Source organism: Chiloscyllium punctatum, chromosome 4, assembly GCF_047496795.1.
Source record: "Chiloscyllium punctatum isolate Juve2018m chromosome 4, sChiPun1.3, whole genome shotgun sequence".
Lineage (NCBI taxonomy): Eukaryota > Metazoa > Chordata > Chondrichthyes > Orectolobiformes > Hemiscylliidae > Chiloscyllium > Chiloscyllium punctatum.
Window position 1 is genome coordinate 95,314,153 of NC_092742.1, and position 27,334 is coordinate 95,341,486.

General features: G+C 41.8%; 1 protein-coding gene across 1 annotated transcript in view; it reads left to right on the forward strand.

Moving 5' to 3' along the window:
- The window catches only part of LOC140476554 (vam6/Vps39-like protein), a 100,480-nt gene that overhangs the window by 66,852 nt on the left and 6,294 nt on the right, over positions 1 to 27,334 (forward strand). The window contains exons 18-24 of the mRNA XM_072569337.1: positions 2,766 to 2,883; positions 5,244 to 5,372; positions 7,185 to 7,287; positions 13,918 to 13,963; positions 14,386 to 14,535; positions 18,258 to 18,392; positions 19,587 to 19,678. Coding sequence (XP_072425438.1) covers positions 2,766 to 2,883; positions 5,244 to 5,372; positions 7,185 to 7,287; positions 13,918 to 13,963; positions 14,386 to 14,535; positions 18,258 to 18,392; positions 19,587 to 19,678 — 773 coding nt within the window. The remainder of the gene's footprint in view (positions 1 to 2,765; positions 2,884 to 5,243; positions 5,373 to 7,184; positions 7,288 to 13,917; positions 13,964 to 14,385; positions 14,536 to 18,257; positions 18,393 to 19,586; positions 19,679 to 27,334) is intronic.

Sequence of the window (27,334 nt, forward strand, 5' to 3'; positions counted from 1 at the left end):
TTCCTTTTCAGAGGGTTGGTGTGGACTTGTTGGGCCAAATGGTCCGTTTCCACACTGTAGGGATTCTATAGAACACTACTGTACTTTCTTTCTTTACTACTGCCTTCCCAGACTTTCTTTTTAAATGAGCCTCTGACTTCCTTGTGTGCCTTTTCGTTTCGGCATCCTCTGAGGGTCATTCGCAGCACTCACCATTGTGTTTGCTGTACACCGAGACAATTAGTACCATTCTAATTTCATGCTGATTTACATGCCACTATTTGTTAATCTTTCTAATCTCCCTCCCTTCTGATGCTCACACCGCTGCCAGGCCCCTGTCATTCATAAGTGTGCTGTTGATGATTGCAGAAAGATTAGCCTCTTAGTCTAAAGATTGGCAGGCTGGATGGATTAACTATTGTAAATGTAGGCTTATAGGGATAGAGAAGGGGTCTGGGTCTGACAGGCTGCTGGTCGGAGGTTCAGTGTGGACTCGATGGGCTGAAATAGCCTACATCCAACTGTGGGGATTCCATGATTTTTAATTAAACTTCCACTCTTGACGACACCTTTTCCCAAATCACTGAAGTGAGAAAGAGAGCTAAGAAGAGCCAGGAGGAGACACGAGAAACAGTTGGCAGATAGGATCAAGGAAAACCTTAAGGCGTTGTAAAGGTATACCAGGAGTAAAAGAATGATTAGAGTAATATTAGGGCCAATCAAGCTTAGTAGTGGGAAGTTGTGCGTGGAGATAGAGGAGATGGGGCAAGTGCTAAATGAATACTTTTCATCAGTACTCACGCTAGAAAAAGGCAATGAAATACAGGCTACAAGACTACATGGGATTGAGGTGCATAAGGAGGAGGTGTTCGCAATTCTGGAAAATAGAAAAGTAGATAAGTCCCCTGGGTCGGATGGGGTTTATCCTTGGATTCTCTGGGAAGCCACGGAGGCAATTGCGAAGCCTTTTGGCTTTGATCTTTGTCATTGTTGTCTACAGGAATAGTGTCAGAAGACTGGTAGGTAGCAAATGTTGTTCCCTTGTTCAAGAAGGGGAGTAGAGATGACCCTGGAAATTATAGATCTGAGAGCCTTCTTTCGGTTGTGGGTAAAGTGTTGGGAAGAGTTGTAAGACATAGGATTTATAATAATCTGAAAAGGAATAAGTTGATTAGAGATAGTCAATATGGTTTTGTGAAGGGTAGGTCGAGCCTCATAAACCTTATTGAGTTCTTTGAAAAGGTCATCAAACAGGTGGATGAGGGTAAAGCAGTTGATGTGGTGTATACGGATATCAGTAAGGCATTTGATAAGGTTCCCTATGGTAGACTATTGCACAAAATATAGAGGCAAGGGATTGAGGATGATTTAGCAGTTTGGATCTGAAATTGGCTAGCTGAAAGAAGACAGGGTGTTTGTTGATGGGAAATATTCATCTTGGAGTTCATTTACTAGTAGGATACCGCAGGGATCTATTTTGGGTCTACTGTTGCTTGTCATTTATAAAAATTACCTGAATAACAGCATAGAAGGATGAATTAGTAAATTTGTGGATGGCACTAACGTTGGTAGAGTCGTGGATAGTGACGAAGAATGTTGTAGGTTACAGAGAGACATAGATAAGCTGCAGAGCTGGGCTGAGAGGTGGCAAATAGAGTTTAATGCAGAAAGTGTGAGGGGATTCACTTTTGAAGGAGGAGTAGAAATGCAGAGTACTTGGCTAATGGTAGAATAGATGAGCAGAGAGATCTGTGTCCAGGTACATAGATCCTTGAAGGTTGCCACCCAGATTGATAGGTTTGTTAAGCAGGCCTACGGTATGTTAGCTTTTATTGGTAGATTGAGTTTCAGAACCATGAGGTCATGCTGCAGCTGTGCAAAATTCTGGTGCAGCCCCATTTAGAGTATTGCGTACAGTTCTGGTCACCCCATTATAGGAAGGATGTGGAAGCTTTGGAAAGGGTTCAGGAGATTTACTAAGATGTTGCCTGATCTGGAGGGAAGGTCTTATGTAGAAAGGCTGAGGGACTTGAGGCTGTTTTCGTTGAAGAGAAGAAGGTTGAGAGGTGACTTAATTGAGACCTATAAGATAATCAGAGGGTTAGATAGGTTGGACAGTAAGAGTCTTTTTCCTAGGATGGCAATGGCTAGCACGAGGGGATATAGCTTTAAATTGAGAAGTGATAGATGTTGGATGTCAGACGTAGTTTCTTTACTCAAGAGTAGTAGGGGCATGGAACACACTGCCTGCAGCAGTCGTTAAGGGCATTTAAATGCTCATTAGATAGGCATATGGAGGAGAATGGTAGGTTAGATGGGCTTCAGATTTGTTCCACAGGTCAGCATAACATTGAGGGCCGAAGGGCCTGTACTGCTCCATAATGTTTTATGTTTGTGGAGATGTGACCCATAACACAAACAATAATATTGTAGTTATCTTCTCCTTCTTTGAGCCTCTCACCTTGTTCAAATCTTTGAAATATTCATCTTGTTTAATGTCCTCATTGTCTACCAAAGATTTAACCCTAGAAACTAACCTTGTGGTGCTATTGCTTTTTTAAGAATGAGCTTCACTATTCTTCTCAACTTCTCAAAGTGCTTTGATTCTAGCAGCATTCTGTTCTTTAGGTAAACTGACGGGATATTTCCTCATCAGGATGCATGGATCCGAGACAGCTCAACAATGCATCTTTACCCAGTCAAATTGACTTTTATTGATACCATAATTGTCACAGGTCGTCTTTATTAGTGTCGTAGAAATAAATGTTGTTTATCCTCTTTCCTAGGAACATATTATCTATATCTGGGAAGAAACTGGACCAGTCTTCCACAACTGCCTGATCCAACTATATCGTGAGAAGGTGCAAGCCCTAATGAAGGAATACCTCAATTCTCTGCCTGAGGGTAAGAGCTATGACTGTGAAGAATCTGCATTGTATGCAAGTGCATTTCCTTCTGAATACATATTTTCTGCTATTAATTTGCTCCCCTCTCCTTGAAAGCATTTGCTTGAAGCACTTTGCTCACCTTGCTTGATAGTGCCATAGCATTGGTCTCCCTTGCTGTCAAATTCCACCCTGTTAGAGAAAGTAGGATTATATAGTCCATACCTACATTTATACTGAATCCGGCTCAGAGGAATAAAAGTAGCCAACCCACCCTCCAGTACCACAGCCCTGCGCAGCAGCAACAGAACTTAATATGCTTCTCTTTCTCATAAAAGTCGCTCCAAGTTACTTTTAGTTGCATTTGGTGTGGAACAAAATATCAGTACAATAAGCTGGGAATTGAATCTTGTACCATTCAGCCAAAATTGAGTAGTTTTCTTTTCTCATGACGACTACTTCTCTCTCGTGCTCTCTCTCTCTCTCTTCCAATCTTTTTCTTCTATTCTTCACTATATTTTTAATGGGGTGTACTCTCCATGTTCAATTTTGAACCTGTTCTCAACAAATAATATGGTTGAATAGAACAGTTGCGCAGCTTTAAATCTATGGAATAGGAAGATTAATGCCAGCATGAAGAAAAAAAAATGAAGGACAAGAAAAGTCATGGTATATGATTGTCTTTCAGATTGCAGTGTGGCATTGAGTGGTGTGCCCATAGCTCAGTGCTAGAATTAGTGCTTATATACATGAACAAATAAAAATAAGTTTTATAACATGAAGTCATTGGATCTTTGCTGCAATAAGACTAGTTTTCTCCAAAGAAAACAAGGTAATTTTAACTCAACATGTAAAGAAAAAATTAGACTTAAAACCAAGAACTTTCGCATTTGCTGGAGATCTAAAACAAAGCACAAATTGTTGTAAAAATACTGAGGGTCACAGGTCTCGAAATGTTAACTCTGTTTCTCCCCACAGATGCTGCCAGACCTGACTCAGCTTCTGTAGCAATTTTGTTTTGTTAGAAAAATACAGAAAGCTGGTGAGCTGTTAAGTGATTTGTTGATTTCCCAGGCCTATTTTGGAATATGAGAACTTCACTTTAAAGATCTTTGCAGTTGAACATTACAAGAGCTTCATGCTGGAGCACTATCAAGTTGCAAATGTTGGGGTTTGCAGCACACTGTGTTAAAACAGGATAACAAAACTCTTAGTAAGCACTTTATCTGTGGCATGCTGTTCCCAATGGTAGAACTGGACGTGGGTAGCATTTCTGTTCTCACATCAGGAGTGTGGATGTTATGGACTCTAGAAAAAGAAAGAGACCAAGAGGGAACACATTTTAGTGATGATAATGAAAATTAACTGAGTTATTTAAGCTAAGACAAGTAAATCGGTTTTCGAAGTATTTGTGGAAGAACTTCTTTGAAAAAGCAGTACATGATCTTTTACATTCATCTAAACAGGCATTTGAGTCTTACTTGAATGTCTCATTGACAGTGCACAGCTCCCTCAGTATAAAGCTGGAATGTCAACTTTGATGAAGTCACATTGAACTCTCAATGAAGTTGACTTTTTCAATCCACTTTAGAAAATAATTAAAAATGGAGAGTACATTTTTGAATATGAAGTCTTCAGTCGAAAGGTCTGTAGTCTCTTCTTTGCAACATCTTCAGTGGCGTCAGGATTTTTCCAGGTTCCATTTTTCTATTTGGATCTCATTTCATTATTGCTGACTCTGTGCAGGGATACCTACAGATTTTAGCTTGACATTTGTAATCTGGCTCAAGTTTGTTGTCTTTTTATGGTCATCACAAATATGACTTCTACTTTGCCTTCCTTAGCTTCTTCAACATCAAATACTAGGTACATCTATTCCCTTTTCTACGTGCAATATTTTGGTTTTGTTAATGGTTTTTGTTCAGAGATATACACTTTGACCAGACAAGTGCAAAGTGTTGCGTAAAGGAAGAAGAACATGAATGATCCATTACTCCATGAATGGTTTTGAAACCATTCAAGATGACGTTAAATGAAAGTTGTGCACTTTCATTTGTCTTGTGCACTTGATCTGAAAATCAGCAAATCCTAAGAAGTTCTGAGCTGTAAGGTGAAAACATTAGGATACCAGTTATTATACACTCAAAATGTGTACTAGTCTAATTAAATTGTATGTTGAATATAGTATGTAGATTGTATCCATTTGTCCAACTCATTTTGTCATTTCTGAGCAGCCAGTTTATCCGAGATTTTCTGCCTGTTTCACCTTCTTAAAACATCACCAAAACTTGAAGTCTCGAGTTCCTTTTTTTAAAACTTTCTCGTGCTTTGCATGTAGTTTAAAAATTGTATTGTAACCACCATAGTTTATTGTTCTAGATGAGATTCCTGTTCCTGCTGGAAATGAGGATGGGGAGTTGGGAGAGTATAGAAACAAGCTGTTGTGTTTCTTGGAAATTTCCACACATTATCAACCTAGCAAGCTCATCAGTGACTTTCCATTCGATGGTAAGTGGCCAAATGTCCAGACAAAATGATCATAAATATAACTTGTTTGAATATTTCATTGCTTTTGTGAAGCATGTGTAATGTGTATTGAGATAGTTGTTATCACTACTGTGTAGTTTTGTTAAATTTATTTAATGGAGGTATGTTATAACATTAGCAGGTTAATTAACAATAGTTGTACATGCTGCCATTCATTTTGACATTATTTTTGAGCAATGAGGAAAGATTGGATAGGAAGGATTTTTTTTTAAGAGCAGTGAAGGTTGAGAGGGGACCTGATAGAGATGTGTAAGAGTATGAGGAGCATAGATAAGGTATATGCTATATGTTGTAAAACTCTCTGATTCAGGAGTCTTTTCTGACCTCTGAATTTGTTTTTTGTCCCAAATTATTGTATTAACTCAAAGATGTTACAGCACAGAGGAGGCCATTCTATCCATTGTGTCTGCGCCAATCAACCAAAGATCTAACCACACCTAGTCCCATTTTCCAGCTCTGATCCATAGTTCTGGAGGTTGACTTTTCTAAAAAGAAAAAGGGGAATCTTTATCATTTAGTACAGTCTGAATGAATGCCTACAATCCTAATGGAATGAGGGAATACATGAATATATCATTTGAGAGCTAAATGGGTTTAAATTGGTTGTCTAAACAAAGGGGAGAAAGTGAGGATTGCAGATGCTGGAGATCAGAGCTGAAAATGTGTTGCTGGAAAAGCGCAGCAGGTCAGGCAGCATCCAAGGAGCAGGAGAATCGACGTTTTGGGCATAAGCCCTTCTTCAGGAATGAGGAAAGTGTCCAGCAGGCTAAGATAAAAGGTAGGGAGGAGGGACTTGGGGGAGGGGCGTTGGAAATACGCTAGGTGGAAGGAGGTCAAGGTGAGGGTGATAGTTTCGTGTCTAAACAAAGGGAGCTAGTATTCAATGTGATGAGAGTTTAAAGGGGTGTGGTCAGCTGAAATAAAGCTGAATCGTAAACGTGTGGACTTGAATTTTGTTTAAATGCAGTTATCATTTCAAGCATATCATAGATAAATTCTGTTCCTTAGTCCTCTTTGTAATATTTTCTCCACCACCAAGGTTAAAATGTCTGGCCTGTAATTTCTTCCTCCCGTTTTTAATAATGGGATAATGTTAGCAGTTCTCCAGTCCTGGCATTTTGCTTGTGGCCAGAGTGGATTTGAAAATTGCTGCTGGGACCCCTGATATATTCTCCCTCATCTCCTTCACCTGCCTGGTATAATCTCATACAGGCCTGTGGATATATCAATTTTAAAGCTGTTAAACCCACAAATACTCTTCTTCTCCCCTCCCCCATATTAATTTCTGCTAAAAATGTCAGTCTTCCACAGTGATGTCTCCACCTGCATAATCATTTTTCATTGTGAAGAAGAATCAAAGTATTTATTGAGGATTATGACACATATTCTGGGTTATCTCCAATTACTACTTTGATCCATAAAAGGCCTTATTCTTTCCTGAGTTAATGTCTTCCTTTATTCTACATTTAAATAAGACATGTCTATTGCTCTTCTGAAGTGTCATCTTTAATTCCTTCTAAAATTGTCCCACAGGTCTTGCCTCCTTCTCAAAGCTCTCTGTGTCATCCCTGTTCTGGTTCATTCTTTTCATGGGTCTTTGTTTTCTGAAATGTGAATTTGGAACACTGTTATTGCATTTTGACTTGTCTAGACTTTACGACCGTGGCAACTTCATACGCTGCAGCTTGGTCTTTATTTTGAGTGGAGAAAGTCCTCAATGGGAAAAAGAAGGTGAGAGTGAACATGGTAATTATGTTTCTGGTTGTATTTCAGGGTTACTGGAGGAGCGAGCATTGCTGATGGGTCGGATGGGTCTACATGAACAAGCCCTTTTTATTTATGTTCACATACTGAAGAATATCAAAATGGCAGAAGAGTAAGTAAATCACATTGCATATTAGGAGTTCTGTCATCTATAGCTAAATTTACTGGATTTTATATGTTCATTTCAAACTTAATTGGGCTATTTTTAAAATGGAAATGGTGGACGTGCATTGCTAATGTCCTTCTGTTCAAATTCAGCACTGCACAATGAATATGGTTACTGTTCCTTTGCTATATAGTTCTCCACCAGCTGCCAGCTGGATGGGTTTGATGTACATCTTGCATACTCAATTTTTATTAGTACAAATTTGTACCTGTGTCTGCAAGTTAATTTGTCTCCTGAGAATCAAACAATGTTTGGGGAGGGAGTTTTCACTTAGTCACTTTAGTTTGATTACTTACAGCGTGGAAACAGGCCCTTCGGCCCAACAAATCCACACCGACCCTCCAAAGAACAACCCACCCATTCCCCTACATTGACCCCTTCACCTAACACTACGGGCAATTTAGCTTTGCCAGTTCACCTAACCTGCACATTTTTGGACTGTGGGAGCAAACCGGAGCACCCAGAGGAAACCCACGCAGACACGGGGAGAATGTGCAAACTCTGCACAGACAGTCGCCCGAGGCTGGAATTGAACCTGGGACCCTGGTGTTGTGAGGCTGCAGTGCTAACCACTGAGCCACCGTGCCACCCATAGTCAGAGTTATTTAACATGGAAACAGACTTTGGTCCAACACGTTCATGCTGATCAGATATCCAAAATTAATTTAGTCCCATTTGCCAGCATTTGGCCCATATTCCTCTAAAAAGTTCCTATTCATGTGCCCATCTAGATGCCTTTTCAATGTTGTAATTGTACCAGCCTCCACCACTTCCTCTGGCAGACCATTCCATACACTCATCACCCTCTGCGCAAAAAAGTTGCCCTTCAGGTCCCTTTTAAATCATTCCCATCTCATTCTAAACCTGTGCCCTCTAGTTCTGGACTTCCCCACCCCGAGAAAAGATCTTGGCTATTCACCTTATCCTTGCCTCTCCTCTGTAAGGTCACCCCTCAGCCTCCAACACTCCAAGGAAAAATAGCCCCAGCCTATTCAGCCTCTCCCTTTAAGCCTTTAAATCTTTTCTGAACCCTTTAAAGTTTCACAACATCATTCCTATAGCAGGGAGACCAGAATTGCACACAGTATTCCAAAAGTGGCCTTACCAATATCCAGTACAGCCGCAACATGACCTCCCAACTCCAATTCGCAATGCACTGACCAATAAAGACAAACATACAAAGTGACTCCTTCATAATGAGAGGCATTGATAGAGTGAATAGTCAAGACATTTTCCTAGGGCGGAATGGCTATCATGAGGGGGCATACTTTTAAGGTGATTGGAGGAAGATTTAGGGGAGATGTCAGAGGTAGGTTCTTTACACAGAGTAGTGGGTGTGTGGAATGCACTGCCAGTGGTGGTAGCAGAGTCAGATATGTTAGTGACTCTTGGATAGGTATATGGAAGGTAGTAGCTGAAGGGTATGTAGATTTGTTTGATCTGACAGTAGGTTAAAGGGTCAGTACAACATTCTGTTCTATGTTCTTACAGACATGAATGAGTTGTTTTAGTTTTCTGTCGCCTACTTCCAATTCTTTGCGAGCAAAGCGTGGTTGTGAATACACCAAATTTCACAACCTGTTAAAGATGCACCCTTTTGGGTGCGTCTGAAGGTGGATTATCTCATTTATCCTTTCAATAAAGGAAGTTGCAGAGAGAGCAGTTCAATACAAAACGGTAAGCGAAAACAGCTACAGGAAATGTTCTCCACATTCCAAAAGAGAAAATGCTGGAATATCCCAGCAGGTCTGGCAGCATCTTTAAGGAGAGAAAATAGTTGACGTTTCAAGTCTAACTGACCCTTGTCAAAGCTGTTGGAGAGAAGAGCAGTACTACTTCAGGATAGGCATTCCTGGAAGAGAGGTGGCAGTGGGTTAAACACTGGATAAAAGCAAAATACTGCGGATGCTGGAATCTGAAACCAAAAGATTCCAGCTTCTGCAGTAATTCGCTTTTATCCAATGTTCTGCACATGGCAGGGAAGGGGTGAGAGAGAGATTAGGTGCTTTCTCTTTCACAGACTGAATGTTTTCCTCTGTGTAAACACTTGAGTATAGCCGCTTGCCCAGGAACCACCACATAACTGTTAATACGCTGAGCCCTCTGGTCCCCACCACAGCTGCGGATGCAATGGACTGTTGGGCCAATAGGACACTTGTACACACACAAACGAACACTCATTCTGTTGAGCATTCTGCCCCACTGCAGAATAGGCAACATTATCGATACAACTCAAAATGAGTTATGGTAACTCATTTTCAAAACTGCAATATCTTCAACAGTTTTAAGACCATAAGACATAGGAGTGGAAGTAAGGCCATTCGGCCCATCGAGTCCACTCCGCCATTCGATCATGGCTGCTGGGCACTTCAACTCCACTTACCCGCATTCTCCCCGTAGCCCTGAATTCCCCGAGACAACAAGGATCTATCAATCTCTGCCTTGAAGACATTTAGCGTCCCGGCCACCACTGCACTCTACGGCAATGAATTCCACAGGCCCACCACTCTCTGGCTGAAGAAATGTCTCCACATTTCTGTTCCGAATTTACCCCCTCTAATTCTAAGGCTGTGTCCACGGGTCCTAGTCTCCTCACCTAACGGAAACAATTTCCTAGCATTTACCCTTTCCAAGCCATGTATTATCTTGTATGTCTCTATTAAGTCTCCCCTTAATTTTCTAAACTCCAATGAATACAATCCCAAGATCGTCAGCCGTTCCTCATATTTTAGGCCTACCATTCCAGGGATCATCCGTGTGAATCTCCGCTGGACACGTTCCAGTGCCAGTATGTCCTTCCTGAGGTGTGGGGACCAAAACTGGACACAGTACTCCAAATGGGGCCTAACCAGAGCTTTATAAAGTCTCAGTAGCACAATGGTGTTTTTATATTCCAACCCTCTTGAGATAAGTGACAACATCGCATTCGCTTTCTTAATCACAGACTCAACCTGCATGTTGACCTTTAGAGAATCCTCGACTAGCACTCCCAAATCCCTTTGTACTGTGGCTTTACGAATTTTCTCACCGTTTAGAAAGTAGTCTGTGCTTTTATTCTTTTTGCCAAAGTGCAAGACCTCGCATTTGTTCACGTTGAATTCCAACAGTCATTTCCTGGACCATTCTCCCAAACTGTCTCGATCCTTCTGCAGTCTCCCCACTTCCTCAGTACTACCTGCCTGTCCACCTATCTTCGTATCATCGGCAAACTTCGCTAGAATGCCCCCAGTCCCTTCATCCAGATCATTAATATATAATGCGAACAGCTGTGGCCCCAACACTGAACCCTGCGGGACACCGCTTGTCACCGGCTGCCATTCTGAAAAAGAACCTTTTATCCCAACTCTCTGCCTTATGTCAGACAGCCAATCCTCAATCCATCCCAGTAGCTCACCTCGAACACCGTGGGCCCTCACCTTGCTCAGCAGCCTCCCGTGTGGCACCTTATCAAAGGCCTTTTGGAAGTCTAGATAGACCACATCCACTGGGTTTCCCAGGTCTAACCTACTTGTCACCTCTTCAAAGAATACCAACAGGTTTGTCAGGCATGACCTCCCCTTACTAAATCCATGTTGACTTGTTCAAATCAGACTCTGCTCTTCTAAGAATTTAGAAACCTCATCCTTAATGATGGATTCTAGAATTTTAACAACAACCGAGGTTAGGCTAATTGGCCTATAATTTTCCATCTTTTGTCTTGATCCTTTCTTGAACAATGGGGTTACAACCGCGATCTTCCAATCATCCGGGACTTTCCGTGACTCCAGTGACTCTTGAAAGATCTCAACCAATGCCTCCGCTATTTCCTCAGCCACCTCTCTCAGAACTCTAGGATGTATCCCATCGGGGCCAGGAGATTTATCAATTTTAAGACTTTTTAGCTTTTCTAGCACTATCTCTTTCGTAATGACAACCATACTCAACTCAGCCTCCTGACTCCCTTTAATTGTTGGGATATTACTCCTGTCTTCCACTGTGAAAACTGACGCAAAGTACTTGTTAAGTTCTCCTGCTATTTCCTTATCTCCCATCACTAGGCTTCCAGTATCAGTTTGAAGTGGCCCAATGTCTACTTTTGTCTGTCGTTTGTTTCTTATGTATTGAAAGAAACTTTTACTATCGTTTCTAATATTACTGGCAAGCCTATCTTCATATTTGATCCTCTCCTTTCTTATTACTCTTTGTTATCCTCTGTTTGTTTTTGTAGCCTTCCCAATCTTCTGATTTCCCACTGCTCTTGGCCACTTTATAGGATCTCTCTTTTTCTTTAATACATTTCCTGACTTCCTTTGTCAGCCATGGCTGTCTAATCCCTCCCTGGATAATCTTTCTTTTCTTGGGGATAAACCTCTGTACAGTGTCCTTAATTATACCCACAAACTCCTGCCATTTTTGCTCTCCTGTCTTCCCTGCAAGCCTCTGCTTCCAGTCTATTTTTGTCAGTTCCGCTCTCATGCCCTCATAATTACCTTTATTTAACTGTAACACCATTACATCCGATTTTGCCTTCTCTCTTTCAAACTGCAGACTGAACTCGACCATATTATGACCGCTGCTTCCTAAGGGTTCCCTTACTTTAAGATCTTTTATAAAGTCTGGTTCATTGCAAAGCACTAGGTCCAGAATAGCCTGCTCCCTTGTGGGCTCCATGACAAGCTATTCCAAAAAGCCATCCTATAAGCATTCCATGAATTCCCTCTCTTTGGATCCACTGGCAACATTATTTACCCAGTCCACCTGCATATTGAAGTCTCCCATGATCACCGTGACCTTGCCTTTCTGACATGCCTTCTCTATTTCCCGGTACATGTTGCGTGCCTGCTCCTGACCACTGTTAGGAGGTCTGTACACAACTCCAATTATGTTTTTTTGCCTTTGTGGTTCCTCAATTCCACCCACACAGACTCCACATCATCTGACGCTATGTCATTCAGTTCCATAGATTTAATTTTGTTCTTAACTAACAAGGCAACCCCACCCCCTCTGCCGACCTCCCTATCTTTTTGATAAGTTGAAAATCCTTGGAGGTTTAACTGCCAGTCCTGACCCCCCTGTAACCAAGTCTCTGTGACGCCTACCACATCATAATCATTCACTATGATCTGTGCCATTAGTTCATCTGCTTTGTTATGAATGCTACGCGCATTCAGGTGAAGCACCTTAATGCTAACTTTCTTATCATAAGAGATATTGGAAGTCATAAGATGTCCTAAGTTATCCTTGCTTTTTTCTGCATTCCCAGTCTGCCTCAATTTTAAATCCGCCTGCACGCATGCTATTCTGCTGCTTGTCTTTCCATTTAACACCATACTCCCTGTTGCTTTCACTTTCCCTTCCCCCAACTCAGAAGTTTAAAGTCCTACTGACCACCCTATTTATCCTCTTCGCTAGAACATTGGTACCTGATCGGTTCAGGTGGAGACTGTTCCTTGCTTTAAACCAGTACCCTATTCCTAATTTTTTAGTCCAGTTCAAAACAAAAGTGATTTTTTTACAGTATTTTATGCTTAAGATAACATTTAGATTAGATTACTTAGTGTGGAAACAGGCCCTTCGGCCCAACAAGTTCACACCAACCCGCCGAACTACAACCCACCCAGACCCATTCCCCTACATTTACCCCTTCACCTAACACTACAGGCAATTTATCATGGCCAATTCACCTAACCTGCACATTTTTGGACTGTGGGAGGAAACCGGAGCATCCGGAGGAAACCCACGCAGACACGGGGAGAATGTGCAAACTCCACACAGTCAGTCGCCTGAGGCGGGAATTGAACCCAGGTCTCTGACGCTGAGGCAGCAGTGCTAACCACTGTGCCACCGTCCCGCCCACAAATGCCTGAGAAAGTACACCTACAAGCACAGACTTTCCCTTTCACCATAATTCTCTTCAGAGAATATAGCTGTTGTTGGGGTACAATTCAAGAGGTGTTAGGATTCCTCGAGGATCTGCCTCTCGGAATATGTTTCATTTGCAGTTCAGGATATCAAAGCTTTTCCTTCTGTTGTGACAAGGAAACTGCAAACGAAATGTGTTCGAAATTATACACAAAGGATGGTAAATTGCGACCTTCTCTACTTTAGAGGGCTACAGAATCATGGAACAAGGTTGTAGAGACTCAGTTGTTCGCAATACCAAAGACAAAGATTGCTAGATCCCTCAATATTATTAATAGAGGGATATGAGGACAGTGCAGGAAAATGAATGAGGTAGAAGTTTATTCACAATCTAGTTGAATGGCAGAGCAGGCTTCAGTTTGAATGACTCACTTCTGCTCCTATATTATTGTGTCCTCTATTTAGAAATTTAATTTCAACTATCTTACCAACTTACTCTAAGTCTGACTTCCAATACACAACCTCAGTGAGTTGTGACAGTACTCACAATGAAAATGTTAGAAATTCGCCTGTTGGATTTCTCACTAATCTTGCCAAGTTCTATTTAGCTTTTTCTAGTTCAGAAAATTATTTTTCAAGTGGAGTTCACTTGCTTTTACCCTTATTAGTGCAATTCAAGTGGACGTGATTTGCATAGGTTGATTTTAATGAGTACGTTTTCCTTTCCAATTTCAGATACTGTCACAAACATTATGACTGGAACAAGGAAGGTGACAAAGATGTGAGTATGCACAGTGCTAATCCATCCTGTGCAGTAGAATTACAGTTTTAAACTGTCGGGGGTCAAGTCTTCTACCCCTTAAGGGAGGGAGGAGGGGAGGTAAATCCAATCTGTAGCTAGAAACAAACAGTTTAACTATCGTGTGCTGTACTTCAAGTTAAATGGATACCAAGGTGGGGGAGCACCCCAGAGGACTTGGGCAATTTGTTAAATAGTGATCAGGGCAGTTGTATTCAGCACTTCAAGAGTATATGGTGCTGTTTATTGATGTTTACTTACTAGCTTGCCTCATATAGCTAGTTAAGTTAGTCAAAAACATATTAAAATTGTTAATGAAACAGTCATAATTTTTTTTCTCTAGCTCATAATCACAGTACGTTGAAAGGTAAATGGTTACATAAACAATTTAATTATTTCATTAGGTGTATCTTTCTCTACTACGTATGTATTTGTCACCTCCTGATATTCATTGTGTTGGACCAATCCGGATGGAGATACTAGAGCCACAGGCAAATCTTCAGGCTGCACTGCAAGTGCTAGAACTGCACCACAGCAAACTTGACACCACAAAGGTACTGTCAGTGTTGTACCTGGACAAGCAGATGTAAAATTCAGTGCCAGTTTTTTAGTACTTGTCAATAAGACTGAAACTCCATAAAGAATTATTCACTAAAATGCTAGAGATCCTCGGTTAACATTGAATTTGAAATATGAGGCAGGTGACTTTTTTTGTCTATTCTACTCTCCAATAAGGAAGAAAACTTCCAATTATATGATCTCACATGTCATGTGCAAACCTGTTAGCTTGGTTGGCTCAAGTCCTCCATAGTGCCCTCCTTTTGCACTACTGTGATGTCTTCTCTGACCAGTAATGCAACTCCTCCACCCCTTTTACCTCCCTCTCTATCCCACCTGAAGATTCGATATCCTGGGGCATTTAGTTGCCAATCAAGCCCTCCCTTCAACCAAGTCCCAGTTCTAGCAATAACATCATATTCCCAGGTACTAATCCAAGTCCTAATTCATCTGCTTTACCTACTATACTTCTTGCATTAAAACAAATGCACCTCAGACCACCAATCCCTCTGTGTTCATCCTGCTTCCTGCCTGCTCTTCCCCTTAGTCGTGCTGATTTCATTATCTAGTTCCTTACAGGCTGTAATTACTACCTCCTTCCTGTCCACCAACCTCATTTGATTCCCATCCCCTGCCGCGTTAGTTTAAACTCTCCCAAACAGCATTAGCAAAAGCACCCCCAAGGGCATTGGTTCCAGTCCCATCTCCCCCAGAACCAGTCCCAATGTCCCAAAAATCTGAACCCTTCCCTGCTGCACCATGTCTCAAACCACGCATTTATCCTAAATATTCTATCATCCTACGTGGCACTGGTAGCAATCCTGAGATTACTAGCTTGGAGGTCCTACTTCGACTTGGTTTCTAACTCCCTAAATTCTTCGTATAGGACCTCATCCCATTTTTTTTTTTAACCTATATTATTGGTGCCCACATGCATCATGACAAATGGCTGTTCGCCCTCCCCCTTGAGAATTTTCTGCAGTCGATCTGAGGCTTCCCTGACCTGTGCACCTGGGAAGCAATATACCATTCGGGAGTCTCATTTTTGACCACAGGGAAAAGCCTATCTGCTCCGCTTATAATTGAATCCCCAAGACTATATAGCCCTTCTGTACAGCAGAGCCAGCCACAGTGCCATGAATTTGGCTACTGCTGCCTCCCCTGGTGAGTCATCTACCCCGACAGTATCCAAAACAGTATACCTGTTTTGGAGGGAGATGACCGCAGGGGACATCGACACTACCTTCCTGCTCTTTCTCTGCCTTTTGGTCACTCATTCCCTTTCTCCCTCAGCAATCCTAATCTGAGGTGTGACCAATTCGCTAAATGTGCTATCCATGACCCACTCAACATCGCATATGCTCTAAAGTGAGTCCATCACAGCACCAGAGCCATCTTGCAGTCTAACAAGAGCTGCAACTGGACACACTTCTTGCACATATAGGAGCCAAGGACACCAGCTGTGTCCCTGAGCTCCCACATTGAGCAAAAGGAGCATAACATGGGTTATGGATTGAATAAATAAATACAATCTGGTAGGCAAAACAGAACTATGGATTAGATTAGATTAGATTACTTAGAGTGGAAACAGGCCCTTCGGCCCAACAAGTCCACACCGCCCCGCCGAAGCGCAACCCACCCATACCCCTACATCTATCCCTTACCTAACACTACGGGCAATTTAGCATAGCCAATCCACCTGATCAGCACATCTTTGGAGTGTGGGAGGAAACCGGAGCACCCGGAGGAAACCCACGCAGACACGGGGAGAATGTGCAAACTCCACACAGTCAGTCACCTGAGGCGGGAATTGAACCCGGGTCTCTGGCGCTGTATGGCAGCAGTGCTAACCACTGTGCCACCGTGCCGCCCGGCTGTAGGATGACTAGAATTGGGTCCTGAATATTGAGAGATATGTAATATGAAAGAAAAATAGGAAGTCAAGTAAAGCTGGAAGGGTAGAACAGTTGATCAAATATGGCATTTGTGCAGTAGTTAGAGATTACCTTGGTTCAGTAGATTAGGATTCAGAATCCGTTTGGGTGGAGATGAGGAATATTAGATTAGATTGATTCCCTACAGAGGACTGGACTGCAGAAAATCCTCAAAGGGGAAGGCGACCCTCCAAAGAGTAACCCAACCAGACCCATTCCGCTACCCTATCTTTACCCCTGACTAATGAACCGAACACGATGGGCATGGCCAATTCACCTGTCCTGCACATCTTTGGATTGTGGGAGGAAACCCACGCTCCATATTGGAGGGAAGAAATAATTAGTGGAAGTGATCTGTGCTCTTGCACCCCCACCCCAGCAACAATAGCCACAATGTGAAATAAAGTAAACGTATTGGGTGCTTGTGATAAACCAATGGCAATAATCATGGCTGACTTTAATCGACATATAAACTGAAAACTGGCAGTGGTAGTCTGGATGAGGCCAAAGAATATTTTTATCATAGAATAATAGAATCCCTCCCAACATGCAAATTTTGATATGCTTTCTTCAAACAGCACATTTTTAAACTGACCAGAATGCAGGTGATTTTTTTAGATTTAAATATTGTGTGATGTGACAGGATTAATTAATAACCCCGGAGTTAAGGCAACCCTAAAGAAAACTCAAAGAAACTAAAAATCAATAGAGACTTTGGTAGACATTTAAGGGATATTTCAGCATACTCAAGAATAATTACATGCCTACTGTAAAGACAAATATTCACTGGAAGACGTGCCATCAAACTTCAGCAAAAACATATAACTGCACAAAGAGGAGTGTCAGGTCAGGTGACTTGTTGGAGTAAATAGAATGGCAGAGAGTAACTAAAAGGTCATCACAAGGAAGAAATTAGAGTAAGAGGGGAAGCTAACTAAGAATATAAAAGCAGGTAACCATTTTCTAAAGGTATTTTTAAAAAATGAAAGCGCAAGTATATAGTAGATATTAAAGATATGGCAGACAAAATGGCCAAATATTTTGCTTCTGTCATCACAATAGAGCTTAAATGAAGTATTCCATTAATAGCTGAAAATCATGAGGTGTTAGGGAGAACGTATTCAAGTTGCTTTATGACATTATCTAGGTATAAAAATTGACCATTCAGCAACAAATCTTTATGTAGTTCCTTGTTAACAAGGAGGAGTCTGTGCAAGCATGGTGATTGCATAAGAGTATATCCAATGCACTTGTGCAATGCTGAGAACTTCTATTAGCTTCAACCTGCAGGGAAGGATTTGAAATTATTTGGTGCCTGTTGTTCAACTGGATCTGTAACAGAACTATCAAGGGCAACTGAAGTGCTGATATAGGAAGGTAGAACTATTTCTCCAAACTGCTGATTCATGTTTTAAAATTCTGAAATCATACAAAGATCATAAAAGATACCCTGCATGTATAAAAGAAGGTGCCAACAATACATAGTTATCATAAGATCACAAATGAGCCATCAAGGCATTGCCTGCTCAAGGAAATTTCAGCCAACTGGCCATGGTTCATGTGAGGCTGACCACTGGGAGTTAGCAACCAGTTCAATTTTTGAGCACCTCAGAGCTGAACCCTATCCTTTTTTGAGTAAGCACATTCCAGTTGAGGTCAATATTCACAAAGCTTCAAAAGTAAGCATTGAAATTGTTGTAAAACATAGTGTTAAATATATACCGTGAACAGTATTTCACTGTGTTAATATTTCTGTAACATTTCTATTAAAAATGTTTCTGCAGACTTTGAATCTGCTACCTGCCAACACTCAAATCCGGGAGATCAGAGTATTTCTGGAGAATGTCCTTGAAGGAAATGCTCAGAAACGGCGCTGCAATCAAGTTATGAAAGGGCTCCTTCATGCAGAGTTCCTTCGTGTAAGTCACTTATTTGCACTTGGACCCAGCGATTAAAAATTGGTTTCAGGTGACTATTCCTCATCCAAGCATATGGTCTCTGCAAACAAAAGTACTTTACATTCTCTCTCACAATTGCAATGACAAGAAAGCAAGTTCCATCACTGCTAGTTGCATCAATTTCCAATGGGCTCAGCTCAATTTTATACTTTTGCCCTTTAAAGAGTCCCCACGAGTAAAATCACTTCCCATTCAGTCCAACTCCAATAGACTCTGAGCATTTTCGATACACTTTTAGAAGCAATTAGTACTTACCTTTTCATAAGCTATTACAAAATCTTTAACAGGAATTGATTCTTACGGTGGATTAATTACTGAGATTGTTTACCTCTGACACTCTAATCGAAATTCAGAACCGACATTGGGAAGATCATAAATCTCTGCATCCAAAAGTTTTAAGAGGTATTATTTTGGGCATAAATCCATATGGCACAAGTGCCCCTAATTTAGTAACCTCATCCAGAGATGTCAAGAGATGCTTGTCTGGGAACTGGGGTGAAAAATGAATTGAAATATTCTTTTGCTTGAGACCATTTAGGGTTGAGTTCTGACGAATAAATATTTATGCTTCCTATCTCTGGCCGTAAATTTCTCAGTCCCAATCTGATTACTCAAGGTGAAACCAGTATACAGTAGCATCTCTGATACTGATTAATGTAGAATTTCAAGAAAAGTAATTGGATAGGGTAAGGAAGCAGGGTAATGTGTATTATATTAGCCCTAGATAAAGCAAAAAGTGAGAAATTGAAATTAATTATTTGACAAAAAGTTTTATAAGGGCAGTGGGATTTTTGTGCCAGTTTGCATGTTTTGTTTGGTATGGCTGCCATGATGGCAATTTCAGTTTTGGTTAAGAATCTCATCAACAAATGGGGACGTAATTAGTCTAGGGATATACTTTAATGTAACACTGAGTGCTGTATTGTGATGATACCGTATTTTAGATGAAATGTTAAAGCAAATGGTTCCCTCCAATGTGTATGATTATGATTTGAAGAAGAAAAGGAAGTTCATTGGACACACTGGGTGCTATGCAGAAAATAACAAATTGAATTTGGCTATTCTATCAACAACTGTATTCCAAAAATACTTGATTGGCTGAGTTAACTACTTTGGCATATAAAATGCACGTTCTCTTTTTTTTTTATCTAATAGATCCAGGAGCAGAGAATTTATCACCAGGAGGTGAAATGCATCATAACAGAGGAAAAAGTCTGTCGGGTCTGCAAGAAGAAAATTGGAAACAGGTTCAGTTTCTCCCTGTAGCAAATGGTTACCTGTGGAAATCTGACCTCCATTCACTCCTTGGCAAAAGTGGTGTTTGGAGTCCCCAAGTCTTTACCAAAAATACTAAATGTATTATGTTCGTTTGACCTGTGACTAACAGCCAGCAGTTATAATTATGTTTCCGAATGTAATTTATGCCCATAAAGAGCCATTTTAACTATATAACAATAGGTTCTGTTAGGAGAAGTAACAACAAGGGATAATGAATTAATAACATTGCACAAGAAAATTAATGAACAGGGTTTTAAGGTCAAATGTACTGTTTCATATGCTCCTTCATATATTCCCACTTTGATGAAATCATGATGCTTATCCAGTCATCTGGTGTATTAATTACTTCTAGGACTTTCGAACCGTGAAAATATTCCCTTCCTCAAAAAAGCTTTAGACTCCTATAAATAGGATGTTCATAGTGTGGAAACAGACTAGGGTTGGCATAAAAACTGCTGTTTTCTGCCTTTCACTTGCTTTTTGCAACATTTGGTGCTAAACTGCCAAATGGATCTTGGTTCTTGAGTTTATTAATTTACAAATGGCTTGCTGTTTCCTGGTGTGAATTTTGCTGCATCATTGTTCTCAGTATGCGTAGAAATCCTGGTATTCATACTGTGTTGGATTGTTTCACAACAAAGATGCACTATTACAAACTAATCCAAGCAAGGTGGATCTCTAGCAGCACATTTTCTTTGCTTTATTAATTTTATGATCGAGAGTGCGGTGCTGGAAAAGCACAGCAGGTCAGGTAGCATCTGAGAAGCAGGAGAATCGACCTTTTGGGCATAAGCCGCTCATCAGGAATAAGCCCTGATGACATTTCAGGCATAAGCCCTTCCATCAGGGCTTATTCCTGATAAAGGGCTTATACCCAAAATGTCGATTCTCCTGCTCCTCAGATGGTGCCTGACCTGTTGTGCTTTTCGAGCACCACAATCTCGACTCTGATCTCCAACATCTGCGGTCATCACTTTCTCCTTTGTTAATTTTATTATGTGTGTTATAGAGGAAGAGTTGAATATCTTTTGTATTGTTGTCATGGACTGAGATACAGTGAAAAGTATTGTTTTGTGTGTTAACCAGACAAGTAATACCTCACATGAGTACATCAAGGTAATAGAACAAAATGGAGAATTGTGTTACGGTTACAGAGTGCAGAGAAAGATCAACTCTGATATATAAGAGGACCATTCATAATTCTGATAATAGCAGGGAAGAAGTTGTTCTTGAATGTTTGATACATGTTTTTAAACTTGTGAAAATTCTGCCCAATGAAAGTGTGGAAGAGAATATAACTGGCATGGGAGGGGTCTTTAATTATTTTAACTGCTTTCCCAAGGCAGTTGGAAGTGTAGATGGAGTCAGTGGAAGAAAGGCTGATTTGTATGGTGGACTGGGCTACATTCGCAATTCTCTAATTTCTTCTGGTCATAGAGCAGTTGCCCTACTGAGCTGTGATGCATCTGGATTGAATGCTTTCTGTGGTCCGTCTACTAAAAATAGTAAGTGACATTGTGGGCATGCTGAATTTTGTTGGCCTTCTGAGGAAGTAGAGGCATTGGTGTGCTTTCTTGATTGCGGTTCAACGTGGATGGACCAGGAAAGATTGGTGATATTTACTCCCAGGAACTTAAAGCTCTCTATCACCTCTGCCTCCGTATCACTGATACAGACAGGAACATATCTTCCACTCCATTTCTTGAAGTCGATGACCAGTTTCTTCATTTTGTTGATGTTGAGGGAGAGATTGTTGACCTCATAGCATGCCAGTAAACTTTGTCTCTTTCCTACGCTGTCTTATTGTTGTTTGAGATCCGATCCACTGGGGTGTCATCAGCAAATTTGTAAGTGGAGTTATGGCTGAATTTGGCCCCAAGTTGAGAGTGTAGAGGTATAGTAAGGGGCTGATTGCGCAGCCTTGTGAGAGACTGGTGTTGAGGATCGTCGTGAAGGAAGTGTTGTTCCCTATCCTTACTGGTTGCAGTCTGTGGGTCAGGAAGCAGAGGACCCAGTTGTAGAGGATAGAATGGAGTCCTAGGTCTTGAACTTTGATTTTGGTTGGAATTGTGGTGTTGAAGGTGGAGCTAAAATCAATAAATAGGTGTCTTTGTTATCCAGATGTTCCAGGGATGAGCATGGGCCAGGGCATTGGCATTTGCAGTAGACCCTATTGTGACCATGGGTGACTTGTAGTAAATCCAGGAAATCTGGGAGTTGATGTGTGCCATTACTAACCTCTCAAACCACTTCATAATAGTGGATGTCAGAGCCACCAGGCAGTAGTCATGAAGGCTTGTTGCCTGATTTTTCTTTGGCACCAGGATGAAAGTGATTGTCTTCAAGCAGATGGGGACCTCTCATTGGAATAAGAGAGGTCAAAGACTCTGTGAAATATTCCTACCAATTAGTCTGTATAGGATCTGAGTGCAAGGCTGGGTCTCCAACTGCACCAGTCACTTTTCTTGGGTTCACTCTTTCAAGAAGGTTGATCTGATCTCTGAGGTGGCAACTAGGTACAGGTGCACCTGAGGCTATCTGGACAGGTGACATCACTTCACTGACCTTCTGTTTATAACAAACAGAGCATATTGAACTCATCGAGAAGGAATGCATTGTCATTCTGCCCAATTTTGTTTTGTAGCACGTTATATTGTCTAAAACTTGCCATAGTTGACACACATTCATAGGTTAGTCTAGGACTGTAGTCTAATATTGTCTCTTCGTGACCCTGATACCTTTGCAAAGATGATTGTAAAGCTGGGGTCATAGCACTAGATGTATTGAGATGATGATTTCACCTTCAAAGTTTAGGCCTATTGCATGTGACATGTTGGAAACAGCTGAGCCTTGAGCTATCTATAACTTCATTTTTTAGATTTAAATGAATTTGAAGCTAACAAACTGATTCTCAAGCTCAAACTGTCAATTTCACGTTGAAATTAATATAGTAGATACAATAGATGTATATTTTTGCCCTCCCTCGTGGCAAGTTTGCTGACTGTGTTATTTATTAGCAAAAGAATAGCAGGTGGAAGCCACCATCTTCCTACCTCTATCCTGATTAAGACTGCAGCTAACCAGAGCTACGGATCAGAGGATAAGGTAGCTGTGAAGGTAGATACAGCATGCAGAGTCTGAGAGGAAGGATAGACAATTGATAGGATAAAGTTGCAGTCAGTGTGATAGGTTGAAGTGTGTGTATTTTAATGCAAGAACGTCAGAAAGAAGGGTGATGAACTTAGCGCATGGATCAGTACGTGGAGCTCCAATGTTGTGGCCTTTGCAGAGACTTGGATATCACAGGGGCAGGAATGGTTGTTGGATGATCCAGGATTTAGATGTCTCGAAAGGAATAGCAGAGGAGGTAAAAGAGGTGGGAGAGTGGCATTGCCAATCAGGGACAGTATAACAGCTGCAGAAAGGGAGGTAGCGCAGGAGGGTTTGTCTACTGAGAAGTCAGAAACCAGAAAGGAGCAGTCACTATTGGGAATTTTCTGACATCTTAGCAGATAGGATTAAGGAAAATCCCAAGGCGTTCTACTCTTACCTGAGGAACAAGAAGACGGCCAGAGTGAGGGTAGGGCCGATTAGGGATAGTGGGAGGACCGTCTGCCTGGAGTCAGAGGTGGTGGGGTATGTCCTTAATTAATAGTTTGCTTCACAATTCAATAGTGAGAGAGACCTTGTTGTCTTTGGGGACAGCATGTAACATGCTGATTTTGCTCAAACAGGTTGATGTCAAGAAGGAGGATGTGCTGGAAATGTTGAAGAACATGAGGATAGATAAGTCCCTTGGGCCAGACAGGGTATACCCAAGGTTACTATGGAAAGCGAGGGAAGAGATTGCTGCCCCTTTGGCAATGATCTTTGCACCCTCCCCTGGAATAGTGCCAGATGATTGGATGGTGGCAAATGTTATCCCCTTGCCCAAGAAAGGGAATAGGGATAACTCTGAGGATTGCAGAGCAGTCAGTCTCTGGTGGGCAAATTATTGGAGAGGATTCTGAGAGATATGATTTATGATTATTTGGAAAAGCATAATTTGATTAGAGATAGTCAGCATGGCTTTATGAAGCCTTATTGAATTCTTTGAGGATGTGACAAAAGACATTCAAGATAGAGCAGTGGATGTGGTCTATATGGGTTTTAGCGAGTCGTTTGGTAAAGTTCCCGTGGTAGGCTCATTCAGAAAGTAAGGAGGCATGGAATACAGGGAAATTTGGCTGTCGGGATACAGAATTGGCTGGCCCATAGACGGTGGTGATATTAAGCCTGGAATTTGGTGACCAGTGGTGTTTTGCAGCGATCTGTTCTGGGACCTCTGCTCTTGGTGATTTTTATAAATTACCTGGATAAGGAAGTGGAAGGGTGGGTTAGTAAGTTTGCTGATGACACAAAGGTTGGTGGAGTTGTGGATAGTGCGTAGCTTGTAGGTTGCAACAGGACATTGACAGGATGCAGAGCTGGGCTGAGAAGTGGCAGATGCAATTCAATCTTGAAAAGTGTGAAGTGATTCACTTTGGAAGGCCAAATTTGAATTCGGATTACAGGGTTAAAGGCAGGATTCTTGGCGGTGTGGAGGAACAGATGGATCTTAGGGTCCACGTACATTGATCCCTCAAAGTTGCCACCCAGGTTGAGAGGGTGGTTGAGAAGGCATATGGTGTGTTGGCTTTCATTAGCAGGGCGATTGAGTTTAGGAGCTGCATGGTTATGCTGCAGCAGTGTAAAGCCCTGGTTAGACACACTTGAAATATTATATTCAGTTCTGGTTGTCTTATTATCGGAAGGATGTGGAAGCTCTAGAGAGGGTGCAGAGGTGATTTACCGGGGTGCTGCCTGGACTGGAGGACATGCCTTATGAAGAAAGGTTGAGGGAGCTTGGGCTTTTCTCATTGGAGCGAAGAAGGTTGAGAGGCATACTAGATGATGAGAGGCATAGATAGAGTGGATAGCCAGAGACTTTTTCCCAGGGCAGAAATGGCTATCACTAGGGGGCATAATTTTAAGATGATTGGAGGAACGTTTTGGGGAGATGTCAGAGGTAGGTTCATTACATGGAGGGTGGTAAGTGCATTCCATGCACTTATCAGCGGTGGTGGTAGTGTTAGATACATTAGGGACATCTAAGCAACTCTTGGATAGGCACACGAAAGATAGTACACTGAAGGGTTTGTAGCATAAGGTGGGGATGGTGCTAAGATCTTCGAGTGGGTTGAAAGGTTAGCAAAACATAGAGGGTCGAAAGGCCTGTACTTTACTGTATTGTTCTATAATCTATGTTGGCAACTGCCATACTGACTTCCAGTTGAGAACCTCAAATAGGTATTTAATGCTCACGTAAGGACCTTATCCCATTGCAGCTAGTATAACAAGGTGGAGAGGGAGAATTTCCATTCTAGGTGCATGATGAGCAAGCAAGTGCAGGCTTGCTTGCAGACTTCCAGGTGGGAGTGGTGGGTGATGTACTGTCCTTTGACCATAGGCAATCAATGGCTGATTGAGAGATTCAGCATAAGGTGGGGATGGTGCTAAGAACTAAATACTTAGTTCTCACTGTTGATCTCCTCCCATAGTCAGCTCCTCCCCTACTCCTGCTAACACTGATCTTTTGACTTGGAGATGATGAATGAAAGAGGCCAGAGGGACTTGAGAAACACTGAGATGTAATGGTCAGAGATGCAGACGTTGCAAGGGGGAGAGAGATGTCTTCCAACCTGTTAACAAAGGAGTACTCAGGACAACACTCATTTTAGGGTGATGGCTTTCTGTGTGTCAAAGTTTATATCAGTTACTTTTGAACAAAATGTTTGCTAACTTTTATGCCTGTTGTCTTGTGCTAATTTAAATATGGTGATACAGAGGAACCTCGATTACCCGAATACCAATTATCCGAAAATCAAATAATCCAAAGAAGATCTCGAGGTCCCGATAGAAGCATTACGTCAAAGACGTGTGTCCAACACTGATCATGTATTTTGTTGACAGTGATTAAAAGTGCTGCCAAGAACAGTCCTGGACTGATGGGCACGCAGGCGCTGTCTCTAAATAACTGACCTCTCTCTCGCTCTTTCACTCTCGCTCTTTCACTCTCGCTCTTTCACTCTCGCTCTTTCACTCTCGCTCTTTCACTCTCGCTCTTTCACTCTCGCTCTTTCACTCTCGCTCTTTCACTCTCGCTCTTTCACTCTCGCTCTTTCACTCTCGCTCTTTCACTCTCGCTCTGTGTTCCCCAGACAATCTTTCTAACATTGTTCTGTACAGGGCAAGATGGACCCTCTCAAAACATCACAGTAAAAAGGTGTGCGCGCGCGTGCTATTTGGAGACTCACCCCCCCAAACGGCAGTAGCAGCAGCAGAGGTCTTGTTGGTGTCCACTCCGGCTGCCCCGGAGAGGGGGACGGGTGGACTGCGGTGGGGGGTGGGGGTGCGGTCTTGGGGGCTGATAGGGGAGCGGTCTTGGGGGTTGACGGGGGGTCATTGGTGGGGTGGGGGCTCACATGGGCTGTGCTGCAGCTAGTCTCCTGAACGGGGAGTAGACTTAATAGAAAACTCTGAGCCCCAGAGGAAAGGCATTGAATCGATTAACCAAAGAATCAATTATCTAAACAACGTAGCGCCCGCCCATCTTGTTCGGATAATCAAAGTTCCCTGTATTTAGAATCCTAATGTTTTCCTTGTGTTGTTGTTGTTTTAGCTTTAACATGATAGATCATTATTTAGGATATGGATGAATCCTTCTAATTCTGCTTCTGTATCCAAATACCCTGTACATCAACAGTAATGTGTAATGTTGTTCCATGAAAGTATCATTTAACAAATGAGCTGATGAGAATTAAAAGATTGCTGGAAAATCAAAATCTAGCTCTCAAGCGGACCCCTCAAATATATTTTGTACCTGATTCCAGCCCTAGTTCAGAGATTAGATACATCTTGTATTTTATAGAAAATTTGCTCTTATGCCTACTCGTGCTATTTTTAAGCTGTTAGAACATTACAGTGCAGTGCAGGCTCTTTTGCCCTCGATGTTGCGCCAACCTGTGGAACCAATCTGAAGCCCATCGAACCTACACTATTCCATTCTCTTCCATGTGCCTATCCAATAGCCATTTAAATGCCCTTAAAGTTGGCGAGTCTACAACTGTTGCAGGCATAGCATTCCATGTCCCTACTACTCTCTGAATAAAGAAACTACCTCTGACATCTGACTTATATCTATCACCCCTCAATTTAAAGCTATATCCCCTCATGGCTGTCTGAGGAAAAGGTTCTCAATGTCCAACCTGTCTAAACCTCTGATTATCTTGTATGTCTCAATCAAGTCACCTCTCCAATGAAAACAGCCTCAAGTCCCTCTTAAGACCTTTCCTCCATACCAGGCAACATCCGAGTAAATCTCCTCCGAACCCTTTCCAAAGCTTCCACATCCTTCCTATAATGCAGTGACCAGAACTGTACACAATACTCCAAAGGTGGCCACACCACAACTGCAGCATGAACTCATGGTTCCGAAACTCAATCTCTACCAATAAAAGCTAACACACCGTATGCCTGCTTAACAAACCTATCAATCTGGGTGGCAACTTTCAAGGATCTATGTACCTGGACACAGATATCTCTGC